The 20155-nt window shown below is 49.9% G+C and overlaps 2 protein-coding genes and 1 pseudogene across 3 annotated transcripts in view; 1 reads left to right on the top strand and 2 right to left on the bottom strand.

Moving 5' to 3' along the window:
• The window catches only part of DMGDH (dimethylglycine dehydrogenase), a 95461-nt gene that overhangs the window by 63799 nt on the left and 11507 nt on the right, over positions 1 to 20155 (bottom strand). The window lies entirely within an intron of this gene.
• Positions 195 to 2406, bottom strand: LOC135984271 (SRRM2 protein homolog rsr-2-like). Its single transcript, XM_065599072.1, has 2 exons — positions 1815 to 2406; positions 195 to 863 (listed from the first exon to the last, which is right to left on the bottom strand). Exons 1-2 carry the CDS (start codon positions 2167 to 2169, stop codon positions 226 to 228), a joined length of 993 nt encoding a protein of 330 aa, XP_065455144.1. The 5' UTR covers positions 2170 to 2406; the 3' UTR covers positions 195 to 225.
• Positions 4966 to 7555, top strand: LOC135972327 (sphingosine 1-phosphate receptor 3-like; annotated as a pseudogene).

Below are 20155 nucleotides of genomic sequence, written 5' to 3'. Positions count from 1 at the left end.
AAGAGCACACCAGGAAGCGCGGCGCATCAGAGAAGCTTTGAAAACCAGTTTCATGACTGGCCAGGCTTCCCTGTGAAAGTTCTGTTTGTTTCTCCTTGATGAAAATCCGCTCCCTTTATTGACTCATTCTCTGTAGGCAACCCACCCTCCCCCTTCGATCGCAGCTTGCTTTCAAAAGAAATAAAGTCACTATCGTTTAAAAATCATGTATTCTTTATTAATTGATTATAAAAAGAGGGAGAGAACTGAGAAGGTAGCCTGGGTGGGGTTTGGGAGGAGGATCAGAGGGAAGGAAAAGGCCACTAAAAAAAGGTTAAAATAATGACAGCCCTTTGCTTGGGCTATCCACTGGGGTGGAATGGGAGGGTGCACAAGTCTTCCCCTCCCCTCCTCCCCCCGTGTTCTTACATGTCTGGATGAGGAGGCTATGGAACATGGTGAGGGGGGAGGGTGGTTATACAGGGGCTGCAGCAGCAGTCTGTGATCCTGCTGCCGTTCCTGAAGCTCCTCCAGACGCCGGAGCATGTCTGTTTGCTCATGCAGCAGACCCAGCGTTGCATCCTGCCTCCTCTGATCTTCCTGCTGCCACCTCTCATCTCGAGCGTCTCTCCTCTCCTCACGTTGGTCCCTTCTGTCCTCACGTTGGTCCCTCATGTCCTCACATTGGTTCCTCCTGTCCTCACGTTCACTGGCATCTTTCCTATACTTTGAAACCATGTCCTTCCACTCATTCAGATGAGCTCTTTCATTGAGGGTGGATTCCATGATTTCCGCAAACATCTTGTCTCGCATCCTCTTTTTCCGATGCCTTATCTGAGATAGCCTTCGGGACGGAGGAGGGAGGCTTGAAAAATTTGCAGCTGCTGGAGGAAGGGAAAAAAAGGAGATAATTTTTTTTAAAGATACATTTTACAGAACAATGCTTATACTCTTTCACGGTGAACAACACTATTCACATTACATAGCACATGTGATTTCTGTGCAAGGTCGCATTTTGCCTCTTAATATTGAGTGCCTGTGGCTTTGCTGCTAGAGATCACAGACGCAGGTCCGGGCAACAGAATTCAGCTTGCATGCGGCCATGGTAAGCCATTGTCTTTCGGCTTCTGTGCCTCCTTTCCCACATACCAAGCAAAGCTTGTTGAGTGCTGCGGTTTTCCTGTTAACCTTCAGCAGCAGAAAACAAACTAACCCTCCCCCCCACATCCAATTCTCTGGGATGATCGCTTTATCCCTCCCCCCACCACGTTGCAGGTATCAGGGAAGATCCCTGCTAGCCACACGTGAAAAGCTCAGCGCCAATCCCCCCCCTCCCCCCGGCTTACTACAGGGAAGGATTTCTTTTCAGCCACAGGTAAACAGCCCAGTAGGAATGGCCACCTCTGTCCCCTTAATTAAATTCCTGTATTTCAACCAGGTTACCATGAGCGATATCACTCTCCTGAGGATTACATAGTGAGATAAAGAACGGATGTTGCTTGAATGCCAGCAAACACCGGGACCATACGCTGCCATGCTTTGTGTGGCAATGATTCCAGACTACTTCCTACTGACTTGGTGTGGTAAAGTGTCCTACCGTGGAGGATGAAATAAGGCAGCCCTCCCCAGAAACCTTCTGCAAAGGCTTTCAGAGTACCTCCAGGAGAGCTTCATGGAGATGTCCCTGGAGGACTTCCGCTCCATCCCCAGACACGTTAACAGACTTTTCCAGTAGCTGTACTGGCCACGAATGCATCCCAAGTCCTCAGGGCAAATTAATCATTAAAAAACGCTTGCTTTTAAACCATGTTTTATATTTTAAAAGGTAAACTCACCTGAGGTCCCTTCCATGGGGTCATGGTCTTGGGTACTGGCTTGGGAGGTTTGGGAGAGTATTTCAGTCAGGCTGAGAAAAAGATCCTGGCTGTTGGGGAGAACGGAATGCTGTGTGCTCTCCGCAAGCTCGTTCTCCTCCTCCTCCTCCTCTTTCCCATCCGCAGAATCCTCAGGTGTGGCTGATGAGATTACCCCCACCTCGGAATCCACGGTCAGAGGTGGGGTAGTGGTGGCGGCCCCCCCTAGAATTGCATGCAGCTCAGCGTAGAAGCAGCATATCTGCGGCTCTGACCCGGAGCGACCGTTTGCCTCCTTTGTTTTCTGATAGGCTTGTCTGAGCTCCTTGACTTTCATGCGGCACTGCTCCTAATCCCTATTGTGGCCTCTCTCCATCATGCCCTTGGAGATTTTTTCAAAAGTTTTGGCATTTCGTCTTTTCGAACAAAGTTCTGCAAGCACTGAATCCTCTCCCCATATAGCGATCAGATCCAGTACCTCCCGTACGGTCTATGCTGGTGCTCTTTTTCGATTATCGGCCTGCATGGTTACCTGTGCTGATGAGCTCTCTGTGGTTACCTGTGCTCTCCTGTGCTGGGGAAACAGGAAATGAAATTCAAATGTTCGCGGGGCTTTTCCTGTCTACCTGGCCAGTGCATCCGAGTTCAGATTGCTGTCCAGAGCGGTCACAATGGTGCACTGTGGGATAGCTCCCGGAGGCCAATACCATCGAATTGCGGCCACACTAACCCTAATTCGAAATGACAACATCGATTTCGGCGCTACTCCGCTCGTCGGGGAGGAGTACAGAAATCGATTTTAAGAGCCCTTTATTTCGAAAGAAATGGCTTTGTTGTGTGGACGGGTGCAGGGTTAATTTGATTTAACGCTGCTAAATTCGAATTAAACTCATAGTGTAGATGAGGCCAAAATGTAAGCTCCTCGGGGCAGGAGCTATATTGTCTGTAAAAGTGTCATGAACATTTACCGTGCTAAATAAAATAAATAAATAAATAAAATATTTTAAGTGCTGCCTAGTGTGGCATTACTACAGGCAAACTGTTGTTATATGAGCCAATATCTAGATGACATGAGACAGAACTACTGACAATAATAACTTTGATCTCTCTCTTTTTCAACTATAGTCGTGAGGCAAGCTATGTCACCCTGAGGTTTTACATAATAGGCATTCCCTTTTGAACCTGTATCACAACACGATATTCTGGAGCAGACTATTTTATTGTCTTAATGTAATACCATCAAGTAATATTGTAGCAAGAACTGTTGAATAACTCTTCACAATATGACAGTCATCCTGTTGTGGGAGCTTTTTCTTCCATTTTGTCTCCCCCCCCCTTATGACAGAATTCTTCACCTTGCAACTCCATTACAACCCATCAAGACAAAAGTGCTGGCAAGTAGTTTAACTGCTGTACCTTTATTCATCATATAAATTTTCACAAGTTTCCATGACCCTTTTTTCATTTATGTCCTGCCATTCAGTCACATTTTTGGACATGTACACTTTTGTCCCAGTAGCAATTTTGAAATTTTTAAATATTTTTCTTTATTGGGTGCATTAGAACTATTTGTGTGTTTTTTCACGTGTTACGGTTAGAAGATTTTCAGAAGAAAACAGGTTTTTACACATTTTAAATAAAGTTCAGTAGACAGAGAATAAGTCCTTTTAAAATAATTTACAAAATAAAGCAGATTTGAGAGAGAAAGGCAGACCGAAAGAAAGTTTTAAAATTGTAGAAAAGGAAAAGAACAGAATGAATTTTAAAAGTGCAAGAAAAAGAAACAAACAAAACCTGTTCTACGTATAAGCTGTAAAGAAAGCTTTAAAATTTAGGATACAGTACAAAACCCACAACAGATGGGTTTTACGATAAAAAAAATAAAAAATTTAAAAAGACAAAAGCCATAGCTTTGTCACTGCATGAAGTTCACAGATAATCCTACAGCCTCTGACATGGTAATCTGAAGAAACAGCTCCAAGCCCACTTCCTCCTCCTTTCCTGATTCCCCCCCGCCCCAATATAAAACTATCATGTTCTTTTGCTAAACATACAGTTTTTAATCTTATCAAATAAACTTTTAAAAGTTTACCATGTACTACAGACCAGGGGGATAAGAGAGCTGTTCTGGATTTCAACGGAATAGTGATAACAGACATCTTTTTTAGTGAAATAGTTTTGTAGGTAGCCATTCTTTGTCGGCTATCATGCTTTAGCATGGGCAAGCATTTGTTATACAGAAACTTTATGAGGTATTATTTCCCCCCATACAATGGATTATCAGAAACAGTAAATAAAATAAGATTAACAAAAACATTTTGAGGGGCTACAGGCATGGAGATATTTTGTAGCAGCACAAGCAAAGCAACAATTACATTTTTTTTGTTTTTGTTTATCATTACATTCAAAGGGCCCTAAAGAAGTATTTTTCTGTTTTCAGATAACATTTTACATTTTAGTTGTATACAAGTTGTAACCCTTGATGTTTTACAGCATTAAATAGTGAGAAATTACTGAAAATAGAGGTGTTATGACATCTAGAGCCCTATCGCAGAGTGCCTGGGTGAAATTAAAAGGCACAACCAAAATGAGAGAGGGCACAATTTAAGAAGGGTGCAGGGGCTACTTTGTTATGGCCCACATGACCTACTGCCTATATTCCTAAACACACATGCACAAACACAAGGGGAACAGGCCATCCATATGCCTTTTCTTGTTGACAAACTGTAACCTAACAACAGTATAATTCAATACTAAGGGTGCAACCTACTTCCCTTTTGACAACCCCCTCACCACAATATACACAGAGAGAAGTTTCTCCTCTACCTAAGAAGAGAGGCTAATGGTATTTTGAAGTATCAACCCTAGATTATTGGCTAAGAAAGTATTACACAACCATTGCATAAAAGAGGATGAGCCATTTGAACAGACCTGTTGATTAAAGATGGAAGTGCCTATTTTCATCCCTCAAGGAAATGGCTTTCTGATACTATATACAAAAATTTATTCTAAGAGAAAAGGCAACTGATTGTATAGACGTTAAAAAGTTGTATTGTTGATTATACGTAATCTCATAGTTCTGGTGGACTTGATGGTATTGATCGCCCTTGGAAAAATAACAAATTTCACAACCATGTGTACTTTTTTATTGGCAATTTGTGATTTGTTAACTGGAATAGTTTACAAAGTAAATATTCTTATGTCTGGAAAGAAAACTTTGAGCCTGTTCCACATGATCTGGTTTATTAGGGAAGGCAGTATGTCTGTAGCCCTAGGAGCTTCCACTTTTAGTTTGCTACCAATAGCCATAGAGAGGTCTGATTAAAAGGAGGCCTTATGATGCACATACAAAGTACAGGGCTTTCCTACTTATTGGAACATGTTGGCTTATCTTGGTTTCCCTGGGTACCTTGCCAGCACTGAACTTGTGGGACCCTGAAGAAGGGTCTTTCAGTGCAAGACACATCCCAGAAACACTGCTGGAAGGGAAGCCCTGCAGTAATGAATATGGGGTTCTAATCTCCAATGTCTCATTGCATAGTCTGTGGGTGAAATCCCCCCAAAAGGGAGGTCTTGGCAAGAACACAAATTAATAATTAGCAATGAAACACCAGCTTCGATCTTAACACCTTGGGGATGCAGAGTAGGTCTTTGACAACTCAACTGGGACTTAGATGCATGTAACAGCAGGTCCTAGAATAACATCTATTCGTGGCTCATGCACTGTGTTCTAGGGTTTCATTTGAATCAGCTAGATTGCTTAAAAATAGAATTTACCTTTACAAATCCTTGGCCCGTCTCCTTCAATCAAACAGCAGCCACATTCCCCAAGTACCACTTAATTGGAGTTGGATCAGGCCCACAGAAGCCGGTGGGAACAGTGATCAGTGGGACTGGGTATCATCAGAGTGGGCTTCTCCTGGGAAGTACCCGCCCAGTGACAGCTCCCACTGAGAGAGACCCCATCCCACTTCCCAGCTGTGGAGGGTGTGAAGTGGGGATGGGGGCTGTGAACATTCATTGTATGTTTCTCTTCCTGAGTCTCGCTGCCCTTTCCTGCACTCCCACCTCCTGCTGAGTCTTTGGCGCCATTATCCAAGGAAAGGATGGAGAGAAATAAAACATCGAAACAGAATGCAAGTGATTGGAGCTTTCAGAGCCTGGCCTGTGTGTGACCAGCACTGAGCTCAAAGGGACGAACCCACAACATACGCATGCTCAATAATTTTGCCTCTTTATTCCAAGAAACAGGTTGTATTTTGCATAAGTATCTTTATTACTATTTTGGTGACAATCATCCTTTATGTACATATTTACACACGCGTAAAGTCTAGTAGTCGTAAAGCATAACTCAAAGAGATCGATGGTACTGCTTAGGATATTTGTGATTGTAGTCGGTGTATTCATCGCCTGACCGTCTCCACTGTTTATTCTGTTGCTCATAGATATAGACCACAAAGTAAAAGAGTGTGCCATTTTATGCAAGGCTGATCGGTTCATTGCCAGGGCAGTCACTAATTCTGTGCTGAATCCCAGCATTTACACTATGGCTAGCAAGGAAATGCAGAGGGTTTTCTTTTGCCTTGTTTGTGAATACCAGAGAGGCCAGATTTTAGCCTGTTCAGCCCAAAGCAGATTACAGTCGAAGTAAGTCTATAGCTTTTTAAGATCTAATTACAAATTTTTTTTTTCAATTTTCACACACTTAGATCATAGGGAAAAACATTAACCTTTTTAAATAAGACTACCTATTTATCATATCACTTGTTTTGATCTGAGTTTTAATTTTGTAAGAGAACTACCTCAGGAAAGATATAAAACTAATACAAAGCTCAGGGTTCAATAGCCCCTATCATCTTATGCCCTTAAACAGAAGTTCCTCCATGCTTAGAGAGACAGACCAATGGACTTTTGAAACATTAGTCCTAAACTATTGGCTAAGAATATCACACAGCTGCGGCCTAAAAGAGGATGAGCTGGTACAGACCTGTTGATTAAAGATGGAAGTGCCTAAAAGCCCCAGAACAAGCAGCTCATGAAGAGACATCATACAGGTGAAGTTATGGGAACTAAAGAAACAAATATACTGTTGACACATAGGAGTTTGAGACTTGTCTTGGGAACAGGGCAACAGAGATTGCTGCTGCTGAATGTGATCACAAGGACAATGCGGAGGAGAAACACAAAGCCAAATCGTTGACCCAGGTTTTGTTTGAGACTCTGGACCCTGACTACGAGACAAACAATTCAAATGGAGGGATGTACAAAGATGAGTCACAGGTACATTGTGTGTAAAAACATTTAGGAGCTTGGAGAGGACCTGGCGACGGTGGCTCAATTGGCTAGAGCAGGGGTCGGTAACCTTTCAAAGAAGAAGAGCCATTTTTTTGTTTTTGTCTTTGACCAAAATATTTCGAGAGTTGCATACATGTGAAGCTACTTGTAGAATTAGAATGTGTCAACTAATAATAATTGAACATATTAAAGTTGTTACTGCTTGCCAATACTTTTAATGCAAATTCTGTTGTTGGACATCTTTAGAGAGTTGCTCAATGTTTGGTGAATATGCCGTGATTTTCATTTTCAAGCAGGACTCAAGACTAACATCTTGCAGTTGGTTCCTCAGTTTGTTTTTGATTAAATTCATGTTGGAAAACACTTGTTCACAGAAGTATGTTGAACTGAAGATTGAGAGAAGCCCAAATGCGTATTTCTTCAGCTGACTGTATGTATCCGGTAGACAATTCCAAACATTGAATATAATCTGGTCTTGCCGTTTAAGGTCGTCCATTTCAGACCACTTGTGTTGTAGCCCCAGGGTGGATTTCTGCCTTTCCAGATTTTCAAATTCAGTGACAAGATATTTCAATTTTGAATTCCATAAATCCTTGAATTAGCGGACTTGCAAGACAAGTTCAAATTGTGCTCGATGGGTTCCCGCAAATGCTGATGGATTATATAGTGAAATGAAATTACATCGTGCTCCATACTTTTTTAGTAAAGAAACAAAACCTTTGTGTGCCCCCATCATGCTCAGTGCTCCATCTGTAGCAATAGAAATTATTCTGTTGATGTCAATATCTTTTTGTTTCAGACATTCAGTGACAGCAGATGCAATATCGTCGCCCTGAGTTTGTTCTTTGAGTGGCAATAATAACACGATCAACTCTTCTTGAGGACCTTGATCATTAACGTATCTGCCGAGTAAGGCAACCTGAGCAATGTCATCCACATCGCCTGTCTCATGACAGGCAATAGAAAAACCTGGTGTTGATCTAATGTCACTAACCTGCTGGCTTGTTACGTCTATGGCCATCTTAATAGTTCTGTCCTTTACAGTCTTCGCAGATAATGGCATTTCTCTAATATTCTTAATTATTTCATCTTTGTTTTTAAAATCACTGAAGAGGTGCTCTGATGTTTTAATGAAACATTCTTTCACATATTCTCCATCTGTGAATGGATTCCCTTGTTTGACGATTTCTTGAGCTGTCATGAAACTAGCAGTAGTGGTTCCGCGCCTTCATCCATTTAGCAAATGTACATCTTGTTTGCTCTGCTTTGCGTCGGAGCTCCTCTACTGCTTTTTTCCTCACATCACCAGCTGGATAGGTTTCAGCAAACGTCCAATGTTTCTTTTCAAAATGTCTTTCTAGGTTTGATTTCTTATTGTTGGATAGTTTTTCATTGCAAATGAGGCACGATGGGAGTCCAGCTGAACTCACTATAAAAGCATAAGACTCAGTCCAATCATTTTGAAAGTCTCAATGTTCATCTTCTATCTTTCTCTTTGTGGTTGTCATTTTTTTGATGGAAGGTATTTATCTGATCTATTTTATTTCTGACTTTAGACTTTTTCAAACTGTTGGACGTTGGAACATACTAGTAAAGACAGAGCACATCTGCTTCCTTTTCACAAGAAATTCCAAGAGTTTTATTGGTAGACAATTACCTTGGTATTGAGCTGTTTGAATCTGAATATAAACAGGAGGGGGCTCCGGGCTGGGACAGGGGATTGGGGTGCAAGGTGCAGAATCTGGCCAGGAGGCGCTTACAACAGGTGGCTCCCGGCCGGCGGCACATCAGAGCTCAGGCAGGGTGCCTGCCTGCCCTGGCCCCATGCAGCTCCCGGAAGCAGCTGGCTGCTGGCATGTCTCTGCCTGCCCAGAGCTGCGGGGGCGGTGCTTGCAGGCATGGGCAGCACACGGAGACCTGCTGTCCCCCTCCCTCCAAGGGGCACGCAGAGATGTGCCAGCAGCCAGCTGCTTCCGGGAGCAGCGTGGGGCCAGGGCAGGCAGCCTGCCTGAGCCCTGCTGCATTGCCAGCCAGGAGCTGCTTATGGTAAGCGCCTCCTGGCCAGAGCCTGCACCTCCCAGCCCCTCAAAAAACAGCTGCCTGCAAGGGGGCAGCCAAAGACCCGCAGGCAGCTCAGGAGCCGCAGGTTGCTGACCCCTGCAAAGCCTTTTGGATTGACCCTGTACAGAGGCAATATTTTTTGTAAAGCCACAAGCTGAAGAGGGTTCTTGTTGACCCACAGAGTAAAAAAGTTCTAAGAGCACATTATAAAAAAGTGCAATGATGCCTTACATGTAGTTCTTATTTTAAATTTTTCAGCAGCTGAGTGATGTTTCTTCAGAGGGACTTGGGAGAAGGACATCAACAGCTCTGGAGGAGCAAATGGATTGGGCCTGATCTGTTTTTGCCCGCATCCAAAATCAGATGCTCAACCTGCTGAAGTGAAGAAACAGATTGACAGAGCCAGAAGAGTACCCAGAAGTCACCTACTACAGGACAGGCCCAACAAAGAAAGTAACAGAAAGCCATTAGCCATCACCTTCAGCCCCCAACTAAAACCTCTCCAGCACATCATCAAGATTCTACAACCTATCCTAAAGGATTATCCATCACTCTCACAGACCTTGGGAGACAGGCCAGTCCTTGCTTACAGACAGCCCCCAAACCTGAAGCAAATACTCACCAGCAACCACACAACAAAAACACCAACCCAGGAACCTATCCTTGCAACAAAGCCCGTTGCCAACTCTGTCCACGTATCTATTCAGGGGACACCATCATAGGACCTACTCACATCAGCCACACTATCAGAGGCTCGTTCACCTGCACATCTACCAATGTGATATATGCCATCATGTGCCAGCAATGCCCCTCTGCCATGTACATTGGCCAAACCGGACAGTCTCTACGTAAAAGAATAAATGGACACAAATCAGACATCAAGAATTATAACATTCAAAAATCAATTGAAGAATACTTCAATCTCCCTGGCCACCCAATTACAGACCTAAAAGTTGCAATATTATAACAAAAAAACTTCAAAAACAGACTCCAACGAGAGACTGCTGAATTGGAATTAATTTGCAAATTGACACCATTAAATTAGGCTTGAATAAAGACTGGGAGCGGATGGGCCCTTACACAAAGTAAAACTATTTCCCTATGCTTATTCCCCCCCGCTACAGTTCCTCACATCTCCTTGTCAATTGCTGAAAATGGGCCATTTTCATTACCACTACAAACAGTTATTTTTCTCTCCTGCTGATAATAGCTCACCTTAACTGATCACTCTCCTTATAGTGTGTATGGTAACACCCATTGTTTCATGTTCTCTGTGTATATATATATCTTCCTACTGTATTTTCCACTACATGTATCCGATGAAGTGGGCTGTAGCCCACGAAAGCTTATGCTCAAATAAATTGTTAGTCTCTAAGGTGCCACAAGTACTCCTGTTCTTTCAACAGGAGGCTTATTCTACAGGCCTGTACTATCTAACAATGTGGAAGAAATATGGTATCAAGCCTGTGCAAGGCTGTAACCATAAAACCTTCATGCTTGCAACTGTACAAGTTGCTGCCCACAGAATCATCAAACACTGCCTGAGAGAGAAGCGATTTGAGGACTGCCCAGAGTGTGTGGTAGATGCCTCTAGCCAGTGGAGTCACACCTGTGCGAACTGAACTGTAGCTGAAAGGAAGAGGGATAGCTCAGTGGTTTGAGCATTGGCCTGCTAAACCCAGGGTTGTGAGTTCAATCCTTGAAGGGGCCACTTAGGGATCTGGGGCAAAATCAGTACTTGGTCCTGCTAGTGAAGGCAGGGTGCTGGACTCAATGACCTTTCAGGTCCCTTCCAGTTCTAGGAGATAGGATATCTCCATTAATCTTATTTTATTTAACTGTACAATCAAAGATGATAGTGGTAATTTGTGCATGGAGAGTGTTTTAAACAGTATCACCGCAGTGCCTCTGTTTAACCTAGGAAGGTTTAGCTCAGAGGGCAGAGCTAGTGGACAAAGCACAGCAGCAGAGAACCCAGACTTAACATTAGATGAAATAATCAATGTATAAAAGTTTAATGCAGAATGTTTAACATCTTCTTCATTCAGCAAATTATAAAATCCTGTAGAGGAAAGACCCTCCCCAAAAGACAGAGCTTTGTGAGGAATGTGATAAAAATAAAATAAAAATATGTTGTAAATAAAATGTCAATTGAAAATGGCCATGTGAACTGTGTTTTTATGGCGCTCCCCATTAGGGGCCCCTTTGTCATATGAACAGATCAACACACAGCTAATCGAACTCCCCCATGCAACGCCCGTAAAAGCATATCCCCCACCAAGCCCACTGCATCAGGGCTGTCATATTGCCTCCATCGCTACACCCTTTAAATAAGCACCACCCAGGTGTAAAGTGCTATAGGAAAACATTGTCTGTAGATGGCTGAAGTAACACTTATGGGCCATACAACATTGTTGTGTAGCTTCATTTCAGAAATGTACCTTTTATTTTTTTTATTTTTAATAAAATTCAGGCATCTATTCTGTGAATTTTGCATATTGTCCACAGACTGCAGTTTCTTTACAAATTTGGTTGCTCTTCAAAATTGTTCTGCAGATGTTGTGTAAATGGATTTCAACCTATGGCTCGTTTATGTACTGTTCACTGAGAATATTCATTTAAGTATTTGATATTCATGATTCAATAATCAACTTGTGTGATTGGTCACTACATCACATGGTATTGTTCTGATTCTGACTAGATAATTTGACCTTTAATCAAATACTTATTTTTGTATGAATTTCATTCCTTTATGATTTTGTGGTTAAATCTTAACTGCAAACCTTAGATTTACTTTCTTTAGAAGTTGTAAAAAACATTTTTTTATTATTGTTCACTCAGTTCTAGAGACAGCAACTTGCTGCTTTCTATACTCCCTGCTTTTGCTGTGCATCGGAACAGGCTTCTTCTACTACCTTCTCCAGCTCCATCTGGAGATGAGCAGTTGCACATCTAGTGCAGCATGAGGCTCTGCCTCATTTCCTCTCAATGCCTACTATAGGCACTGGTAGAAAATGTCGAGCTATGGCATGAGCATCATGCTGTGCACCAATACTTCCAATTGCTTAATATTATTTTCTCAAATATTATCTTATTTAAGATCCAAACAAATGTTCAGTCTTGGGAAGCTGTGTTGCTCTGAAAGGTAGCAGTTCTTGCAGAGGAAACTGTGCAAGCAGCAGGGGTGTTTGCTGTCTATCTTAGTTTGCTTAGAGTCAAATCCTGAGGTACAGATGCTGCCTGGGAACTGGACATTGTTGTTGGGCAGAGACCCCTGAAAGACGGGATTGACTACATGCTGTTTCCAGATGGCATACTGTCTCTGCCTCGCTGATTTCTCCTTCATTGGTAAACTGTCACACAAGGGCTCAGATAGCTGCGATCATCTTACACACCTCAACAGTCAGTTCTGATTCAAAGTTCACATCCCAATTACTGTATATCCTTCTAGGAAAACCATTGTGACTTATAAAATTATCCCCAACACATTAGCTACTGTCCTGGCTGTTTGGTCTTTTGTTAGACTTTAACATACTTGGTAAAGTGGTCAGTAATCACTAGAATATTCCTGGTATTCAATACATAAAGTTCTAATGTTAGGAAACCAATGCAGACCAGATCAGGTGGAGCAAATGCTTGGATATGCGCAAGCTTACCAGCCTTCTGTACATTAGCCTGCCTTCTGAGGGCATGTCTACACTACAATCTTAAGTCAATTTATGTTAGGTCAACTTACAGCCACCACAGTAACTACTGATGGCTGATGTCTACACTAACCTCATTCTGTCAGTGGTGCGCATCCTCACCAGGAGCACTTCCACCAACTGTAGAGGGGCAGTGTGGGGCACAGTGCCAGGGCTCTCAGCTCTGCACAGCTCCCCACTGGGAGCCCAGCTACCCCCTGGGAGGAAAGAAGGGAGCCACCTGGGGTTTCTTCCCTCCAGCAGGGAGATCCACACCCAGAGTCTGGTCGGTTGCTGTCCTCCTGGTAGGGAACTGAGAGCTCGGGGGGCACACAGGCTCCTGACCGGGAGGCCCATACCAGGAGTCCAGTCAGCTGCCGTGCTCCCAGGGGGGGAGTGGGGAGCCGAGAGCCAGGGGTGCAGCTGGGACCCTGGGGGCAGCCCAAGCTGGGAGCCTGGGTGGCAGCCCAGCTTGGACTGGAGACGGGGCAGCAGCGGAGCGGAGTGAAATTAACAAGACAGCCAACAGTTGATCTAAGGACTGCATCCCTAACTACACCAACATAAGCCCTATGCCTCTCGTGTAGGTGGAGTTATGATGTCCGTGTAGTAGGGCACTTACATCAGTGAGACAAGGCTGTAATGTGTACACTGACATAATTAGGTTGACATAAGCTGCCTTACGTGGACCTAACTGTGTAGTGTAGACCACGCCTGAGACAATACTTACAAGCCTGACATTTCCTCTCAACTTCTTGGGTCATTTGAGGCTAATCAAAAACAAAAAAAACCAACCTCTATCCACTCTATGGGTTTTTATACTTCTATGTGGCCCATGTCACCATGGATTTTTTCTAATTTCTCAATGAGTGTAAGGAATCATCAGCTGTTCAAAATCTCCTCATCAGAGCATTCCATCTTGATAGATCTTGATAGACGCGATAAATCGATCCCTGAGAGGTCGATTTCTACCCGCCGATTCAGGCGGGTAGTGTAGACCTAGCCTGAGAGTGGTTAGCAGTGATTCACACCAATAACCTAAAAAAAACTAGTCTTGTATGCAAGAGTCAAATTGTGTGTTTTTCATGCCACAAGCCTTAAGAATTTCTTGGGCTAATGCATTAACCTGATCAGGTATACAGAAGGTTGTTGTAGCATGCGGATAAGTTTCAGAAAAATGAGCCTTAAGCTCTGATGCACTCACTACACTTCCATATGCCTTTTTCTACACTCCTAAAACAGTCCTTGAAGATTAATATTTATATATAGAAACATCTGCAGCCACCATTTGGAATCCTTGTGAAAACTCTTCTTAACGACTATGCAGTAACTCTACTGGCATTTTCTCATACAGACTTGCCTACTTTGTTGCTGTTACATAAGTTTCAGTGCGAGTTGTATCTTAGTACACACACATACGTACACCCTTCCCTCTGATCTGTTCACAGAGATGACTTCTCAGATTTTGCACTGCGGCACTGTAGCGGGGCCGTATTGGCGAACCGGGAAGTGGGCGGGCTCAGCCGCCCACTACGAAAGGCCCCTCCCCCAGCCCAGCGGGAGGGACCACTGGACCCAGTACCAAATGATTACGGGGGACAACTAATAAAAAAACAGGGAGCAAGGTAACAATCATAGGTTCAAAATCAGGGAACCAGATGGGGACACCGAGCAGAGAACCCCGGACAGCGCCCACTGCTCCTCGAAAGTGGCAAGGGAGCCAGCGGACGCTGCCCAGTGAAACTCCGCCCGGAGACGTGAAACCAAAGAGGTACGGAAGTAGGCCCCACAGTCGCAGAGCACCCCCTCGTCCAACATCTTCTCCCTGGTATTATAGATGGTGAGTTTGGCCAGGGCCAGGAAGAGGTTGACGAGGAGGTCCCGCGACTTAGTGGGGCCACGAACAGGGTGCGCATAAATAAACAAGTGCGGGGAAAAGTGTAGCCAGAACCTCAACAAGAGGTTCTGGAGAAGCCGGAAAAGGGGCTGCAGCCTGGCGCACTCAAGGTAAGCGTGTGCCAGGGTCTCCCTAATGCCGCAAAACGGGCAGGCCTCTGGAATAGGGGTGAACCGCGCCAAGTACACGCCCGTGCTCACGGCCCCATGAAGGAGCCGCCAACCAATGTCCCCGGCGGGCCTCGGAACTAAGGTGGAATAAAGGCTGGCCCACCGGGGCTCCTCACCCTCCACAGGTAGCAGATAGTCCCTCCACTTGGTGTCGGGGCGGGACACGAGGGTGAGGTGATGCAACGTGTGGAGCACGAGCGTGTACAGGTGGCCTCTGGACGCGGTCCGAAACCGGACCGGCTGCAAAGTGTGCAGCCGGCTCGGATTATGGGAACGGGGGAGCCGGGGGGGCTCACGGAACAAGGGCCCGAGAAAAAGGTCCGGAGGGCCCGGGGTGAGGGGTGGGCGGGGAGCGCCCTCCCGCAGGGCCCGCCACAGGAAGCCGAGAGCAAGAGGTGACAATGCAGCGCCCACCTCCTGGAGTACACGCAGAGGGGTCGCGAGGGTGGAGAGCCCCATGCGCCGACCAAGCGCGCGGGGATCCACCCAGTCCCCTCTGGTGTAGTCCAGGAGGTCTCCGACCCTGGTGGTTTCCGCCAGGACCAACCTCCGGCTCACCGAGGGTGACTCCGCCACCTGCACACGGAGATCGGGATTGTGCAGCAGGGGCTCCGCGAGGAGATCCACACCCTCGGTGGCCACAGTGGACCTGGTCGCCGAGAAAAGCTTCCAGGTCCGGAGAAGGTCCTGGTAGAAGACCAGCAGCTCCGAGAGGTCTCGCGGAAGACCTCTCGGGTGAAGAAAAAGGAGCTGCCAGTCGTATCGGAGTCCTCGGAGGCGGCGGAGAAAGGCGTGCGCTAACGTGCCCCATGCCGGACTACCCGCACCGTAAAGGAGCCTCTGCAGGGCCTGGAGGCGGAAGACATGGACCTGGCTACGAAGGCAGACCAGGCCCTGTCCCCCCTCCTCCAGGGGAAGACTCAGAACCCCTGCAGAGACCCAGTGCAGTCCAGGCCAGAAGAACTCCAGGGCTATCCTCTGGAACCTGGCTAGGAGTTCCGGGGCCGGGCTCAGGGTGTTGAGCCGGTGCCAGAGCATGGACAGGACGAGCTGGTTCAGCACCAGCGCCCTCCCCCGCAGGGAGAGACACCGGAGTAGTCCCGTCCATCTCCGCAACCGCCCACGCACCCTGGCCTCCAAATCCAGCCAGTTCTCCGACGGAGAAGGATGCGTGGCAGAAAGATAAACGCCTAGATAGAGCAGCGGACCCGCGCTCCACCGAATGGCTTGAAGCGCGGGTGGGAGGGAGCCCGCCTGCCAACCGTCCCCGACCACCAGGCCAGAGCTCTTGACCCAGTTGACCCGGGCGGAGGAGGCGGCCAAATAAACGGCCTGGCAGGCCTCCACCCGCACCAGATCCGCTGGGTCCTGGACCACGAGGAGCACGTCGTCGGCGTACGCCGACAGGACCAGCCGCAGCTCCGGCTCTCGGAGCACCAACCCTGCCAACCTCCGACGGAGGAGGCAGAGGAAGGGCTCGATCGCCAGAGCGTACAGCTGGCCCGAGAGGGGGCACCCTTGCCGTACTCCCCGCCCGAAGCTGACCGGCTCGGTCAGGGTCCAGTTGAGCTTGACCAAACACTCCGCCTCAGCGTACAGCACCTGGAGAAAGCCCACAAACTGGGGCCCGAAACCGAACGCCCGCAGAGTGCCCAGGAGATACCCGTGGTCCATCCTGTCGAACGCCTTCTCCTGGTCCAGAGACAGGAGGGCGAACGACAGACCATCCCTACGTCCCAGCTCCAACAGGTCCCGGACCAAGTACAGGTTGTTAAAGATGCTCCGGCCCGGGACGGTGTAGGTCTGGTCGGGGTGGACCACGTCCGCCAACACGGACCCCAGCCGCAGCGAGATGGCCTTGGCTACGACCTTATAGTCCGTGCTGAGGAGCGAGACGGGACGCCAATTTCGTAAATCGCGGAGGTCCCCCTTCTTCGGCAACAGGGCGAGCACGGCTCGCCTGCACGAGAGAGGGAGGACCCCGCCCTGCAAGGACTCGGCCCAGACGGTGACGAGGTCTGGGCCGAGGACGTCCCAGAACACGCGGTAGAACTCCACGGTCAGCCCGTCCATGCCCGGAGATTTGTTAGTGGGCATGAGCCGGAGGGCTGCCGAGAACTCGGCCAGAGAAAGAGGCAGCTCCAGCCGGTCTCGGTCGCCCACGCTGACCGTCGGGAGCTCGGTCCAGAGCACCCTGCGGGCCTCGGCGTCGGTCGGATCCGGGGAGAAAAGAGCGGCGTAGAAGGCTCTGGCCCTGTTACGCATCTCCTCCGGATCCGTGAGGGGGACGCCGTCCTCCGCCAGGAGGCAGGTGACATGCTTTTTGGCCCCCCTCCGTTTCTCCAGGGCGTAGAAGAAGCGGGAGCCGCGATCCATCTCCCGAAGGAGACGGATGCGGGATCGAACAAACGCGCCCCGGGCCCGGTGGTCTTCCAGGGCCCGGAGCTCCTCCCGCTTCTCCCGGTACGCCGCGCAGAGGGGTGAATCCTTGGGGCCGGAGGCCAGACGCCTCTCCAGCTCCAAGACCTCCCGCTCCAACTGCCCTATCAGCGCATCTCGCCGCCGGCTGGCGCCCCGGGCGTAGTTCCGGCAGAAGAGCCGCACGCGGACCTTCCCCACGTCCCACCACTGCCGCGCCGAGGGAAAGGCGCGCCGCTGCCCCCGCCAGGCCAGCCAGAACTCCCGGAAGGATGCCACGAAGCCCACGTCCTCCAGCAAACTATTATTAAAATGCCAATAGGCCGGCCCCGGCCGCTCGGAACTGAGAGAAGCCGTCACGGTCACCAGATGGTGATCCGAGAACGGGGCCGGTCGGACGCTGGAGGCATGGGCCCGCGCCAGATGAAAGCGGGACAGATAGATCCGGTCCAACCGGGAGTGGCGCGACCGGTCGTCCTCCACCCGGACATAGGTGAAGGTGGTGTCGTCGTCCGGGTGGTGTTCGCGCCAGACGTCCACCAGGGAGTGATGGTCTACGATCTCCCTGAGGACGCCCACGGCTGCCTGGGAATTTTCAAGCCCGGAGCGGTCCCGGTCCTCGAGGGTGGTGTTAAAGTCCCCGCCCAGGACCAGGCACTCGCGAGAATCCAGAGTGCCGAGGAAGGCCGCCGCCCGCTGATAGAAAGGCACTCGTTCCAGGCCCGCGTTCGGAGCATAAACGTTGACCAAGTTCAGAACCAGCCCCTCCACACGGGCCCGGACGTGCAGCAGGCGGCCCGGCACGACCTCGGCGACCCCCAGTACCTCAGGCCGCAGCCCCGGGGAGAACAGGGTGGCCACCCCAGCCGAATGGGCGCTGAGGTGGCTAAAATAAACCTCGTCTCCCCACTCCAGCCGCCAGCTAGCCTCGACGGCCGGAGCCGTGTGGGTCTCCTGCAGGAAAATCACAGAGTACCCCCCCTCCCGAAGGAAGGAGAGCACCTGGCTCCTGCGGAGACCCACCCTACAGCCCCGAGTGTTCAGCGATGCAAAGGTGGTAACTGTCATGCGGAGGGCTGGGGCAGATCCTCACGGGCGGAGGGACCATCGGCCCCCAGTGGGCCCCGCAAGATCCCGGTTTCGACTCCGAAGGTCAAAAGGGAGTCGCGGAATCTGCGGGCCCGCCGATAGGCCGCGATGTCCCGCCGGCCGGACCCCCGCCCCTCCCCCAAAAGCGCCTGCACGGCCCGGAGGACGAGATGGAAGTCCCCCCAGCGCTGAAGGGCGAGCTGCACCTTACCCTGGGAACCACGGGAATCCGATAGAAAGAGGCGCAGCTCATCCCGCAGCGCGGAGGGGGAGGCAGCGGCCAAGCCGCCGCCATCCTCCGGCGGGGCCCCTGAAGGGTCCTCGCAGCCCACAGTGATGGACATACAAGGGGCCGAGTTCCGGCGCTGCTGCGCCGGACAGCCCGTCCCCATCCCCGGCAAAGGAGAGGGCGGCTGAGGGAACAACACAGCCCCCACAGTGGCAGGAAGGGGAGACACGAAAACCGCCCCCTGAGGGTTGTCTGCAGGCAACGGAAATGCGACAACCCCGGGGGCGGCAGTAACACCAGAGGTGGCAGAAAGAGACACCTCGGGGACAGGATCTGGGGCAAGGGCGGGAGTAGGGGCGGGGCTCGAGGCGGGAACAGGAACTTGGGCAGGAGAGGGGACAGGATCAGGGACGGGAGCGGGAACGGGCTCCTCATCTCCCGCTGCCAAGCCGCTAGACTGCGGCTCCCCTCGGCCAAGGTCAGCATCCGAGGGGACGGAGGCAGCAGGGACAGGGGAAGCCTCAGGGGCAGGAACGATGGAAGGGGCAGGATCGGGGGCAGGAACCGGCCGCTCAGCAACGGCTGTCGCCCCGAGGGGCTCGGCGGCCGTGCACGAGATGGTAGTCGCGGCCGGGCTGGCAGGTAGGGCTAAGGGTTCTCCCAGGACTAAGTCGGGAGCGGCAGAGTGGGGCGAGGAACCGGGAGCAGGAGAAGGGGGCGGGACTAAGCCAGCACCCGGATCGGGGCCCGCTGGCGGAGGGTCGTCCTCCCCCTGGGTAACCGGGGTCAGACCCAGGGCCTCGATCTCATCGAAAATGGAGGCGAAAGCGGTCCCCTCGGCCCCGGCCACCTCCCCGCCAGTCACAGGGACAAAGGCCGCCCCGGCATCGGCGGCGGCGGCGGGGGGCACAGACGGAGCAAGGGCCGGGAGAACCGCTGCTAAAGCCTCCTCAGGCGTGGGCCCAACAAAAGGGACAGAAGTGTCCCCAGCCGCTGCCACGGCATCCACGGTCTCCATGGCCGGCACCTCCTGCTGGGCACCGTCCGGGGGCGCGGAAACAGAACTAACAACGTCGGCCCCCCGCGGCATCTTTCGGGGGGCCTGCTCTCCCTCCTCATCAGAGGGGAGGGAGAGAGCCCGCGACCTGCGGACGCCGCGCTTCCCCCGGACGGTCACCCAGCCCCCCGAGGTGGAAGAGGAGGTGGAGGGCCGGTCAGCAGGGGCAGGGCCAGAGGGCAAGGACGATGGCTTCGGGGCTTGGGGCGGCAGGGTCGGAGGGACAGCAGGGGAGAGGGAAACCTCCCCCTGGGGCGGGCCCTTCCCCGCGGCCGGCGGAAGCTGCCCCGCCCTCTCCTCCACATGCCCCGCCGATCCAGGGTCGGCGACGGCAAGGCCCGCCTGCCCGGCCGTCTCCGCGGCCAGAGCGGGAACCGCGGCAGAAGGAGGAGGGGCGGCGGCAGCAGCAGTGTCCGAACCGCCA

This window comes from Chrysemys picta, chromosome 6 (genome assembly GCF_011386835.1).
Source record: "Chrysemys picta bellii isolate R12L10 chromosome 6, ASM1138683v2, whole genome shotgun sequence".
In the NCBI taxonomy this organism is placed as follows: Eukaryota; Metazoa; Chordata; order Testudines; family Emydidae; genus Chrysemys; species Chrysemys picta.
This window is presented reverse-complemented; position numbering and strand designations above follow the sequence as displayed.

Excerpts from the sequence above, each read along its gene's own strand:
- LOC135984271 (XM_065599072.1), bottom strand. The coding sequence starts at position 2,169 with ATGAAAGTCAAGGAGCTCAGACAAGCCTATCAGAAAACAAAGGAGGCA. Across the intron at positions 864-1,814 it reads CCCCATGGAAGGGACCTCAG|CAGCTGCAAATTTTTCAAGC; the intron begins GTGAGTTTACCT and ends CCCTTCCTCCAG.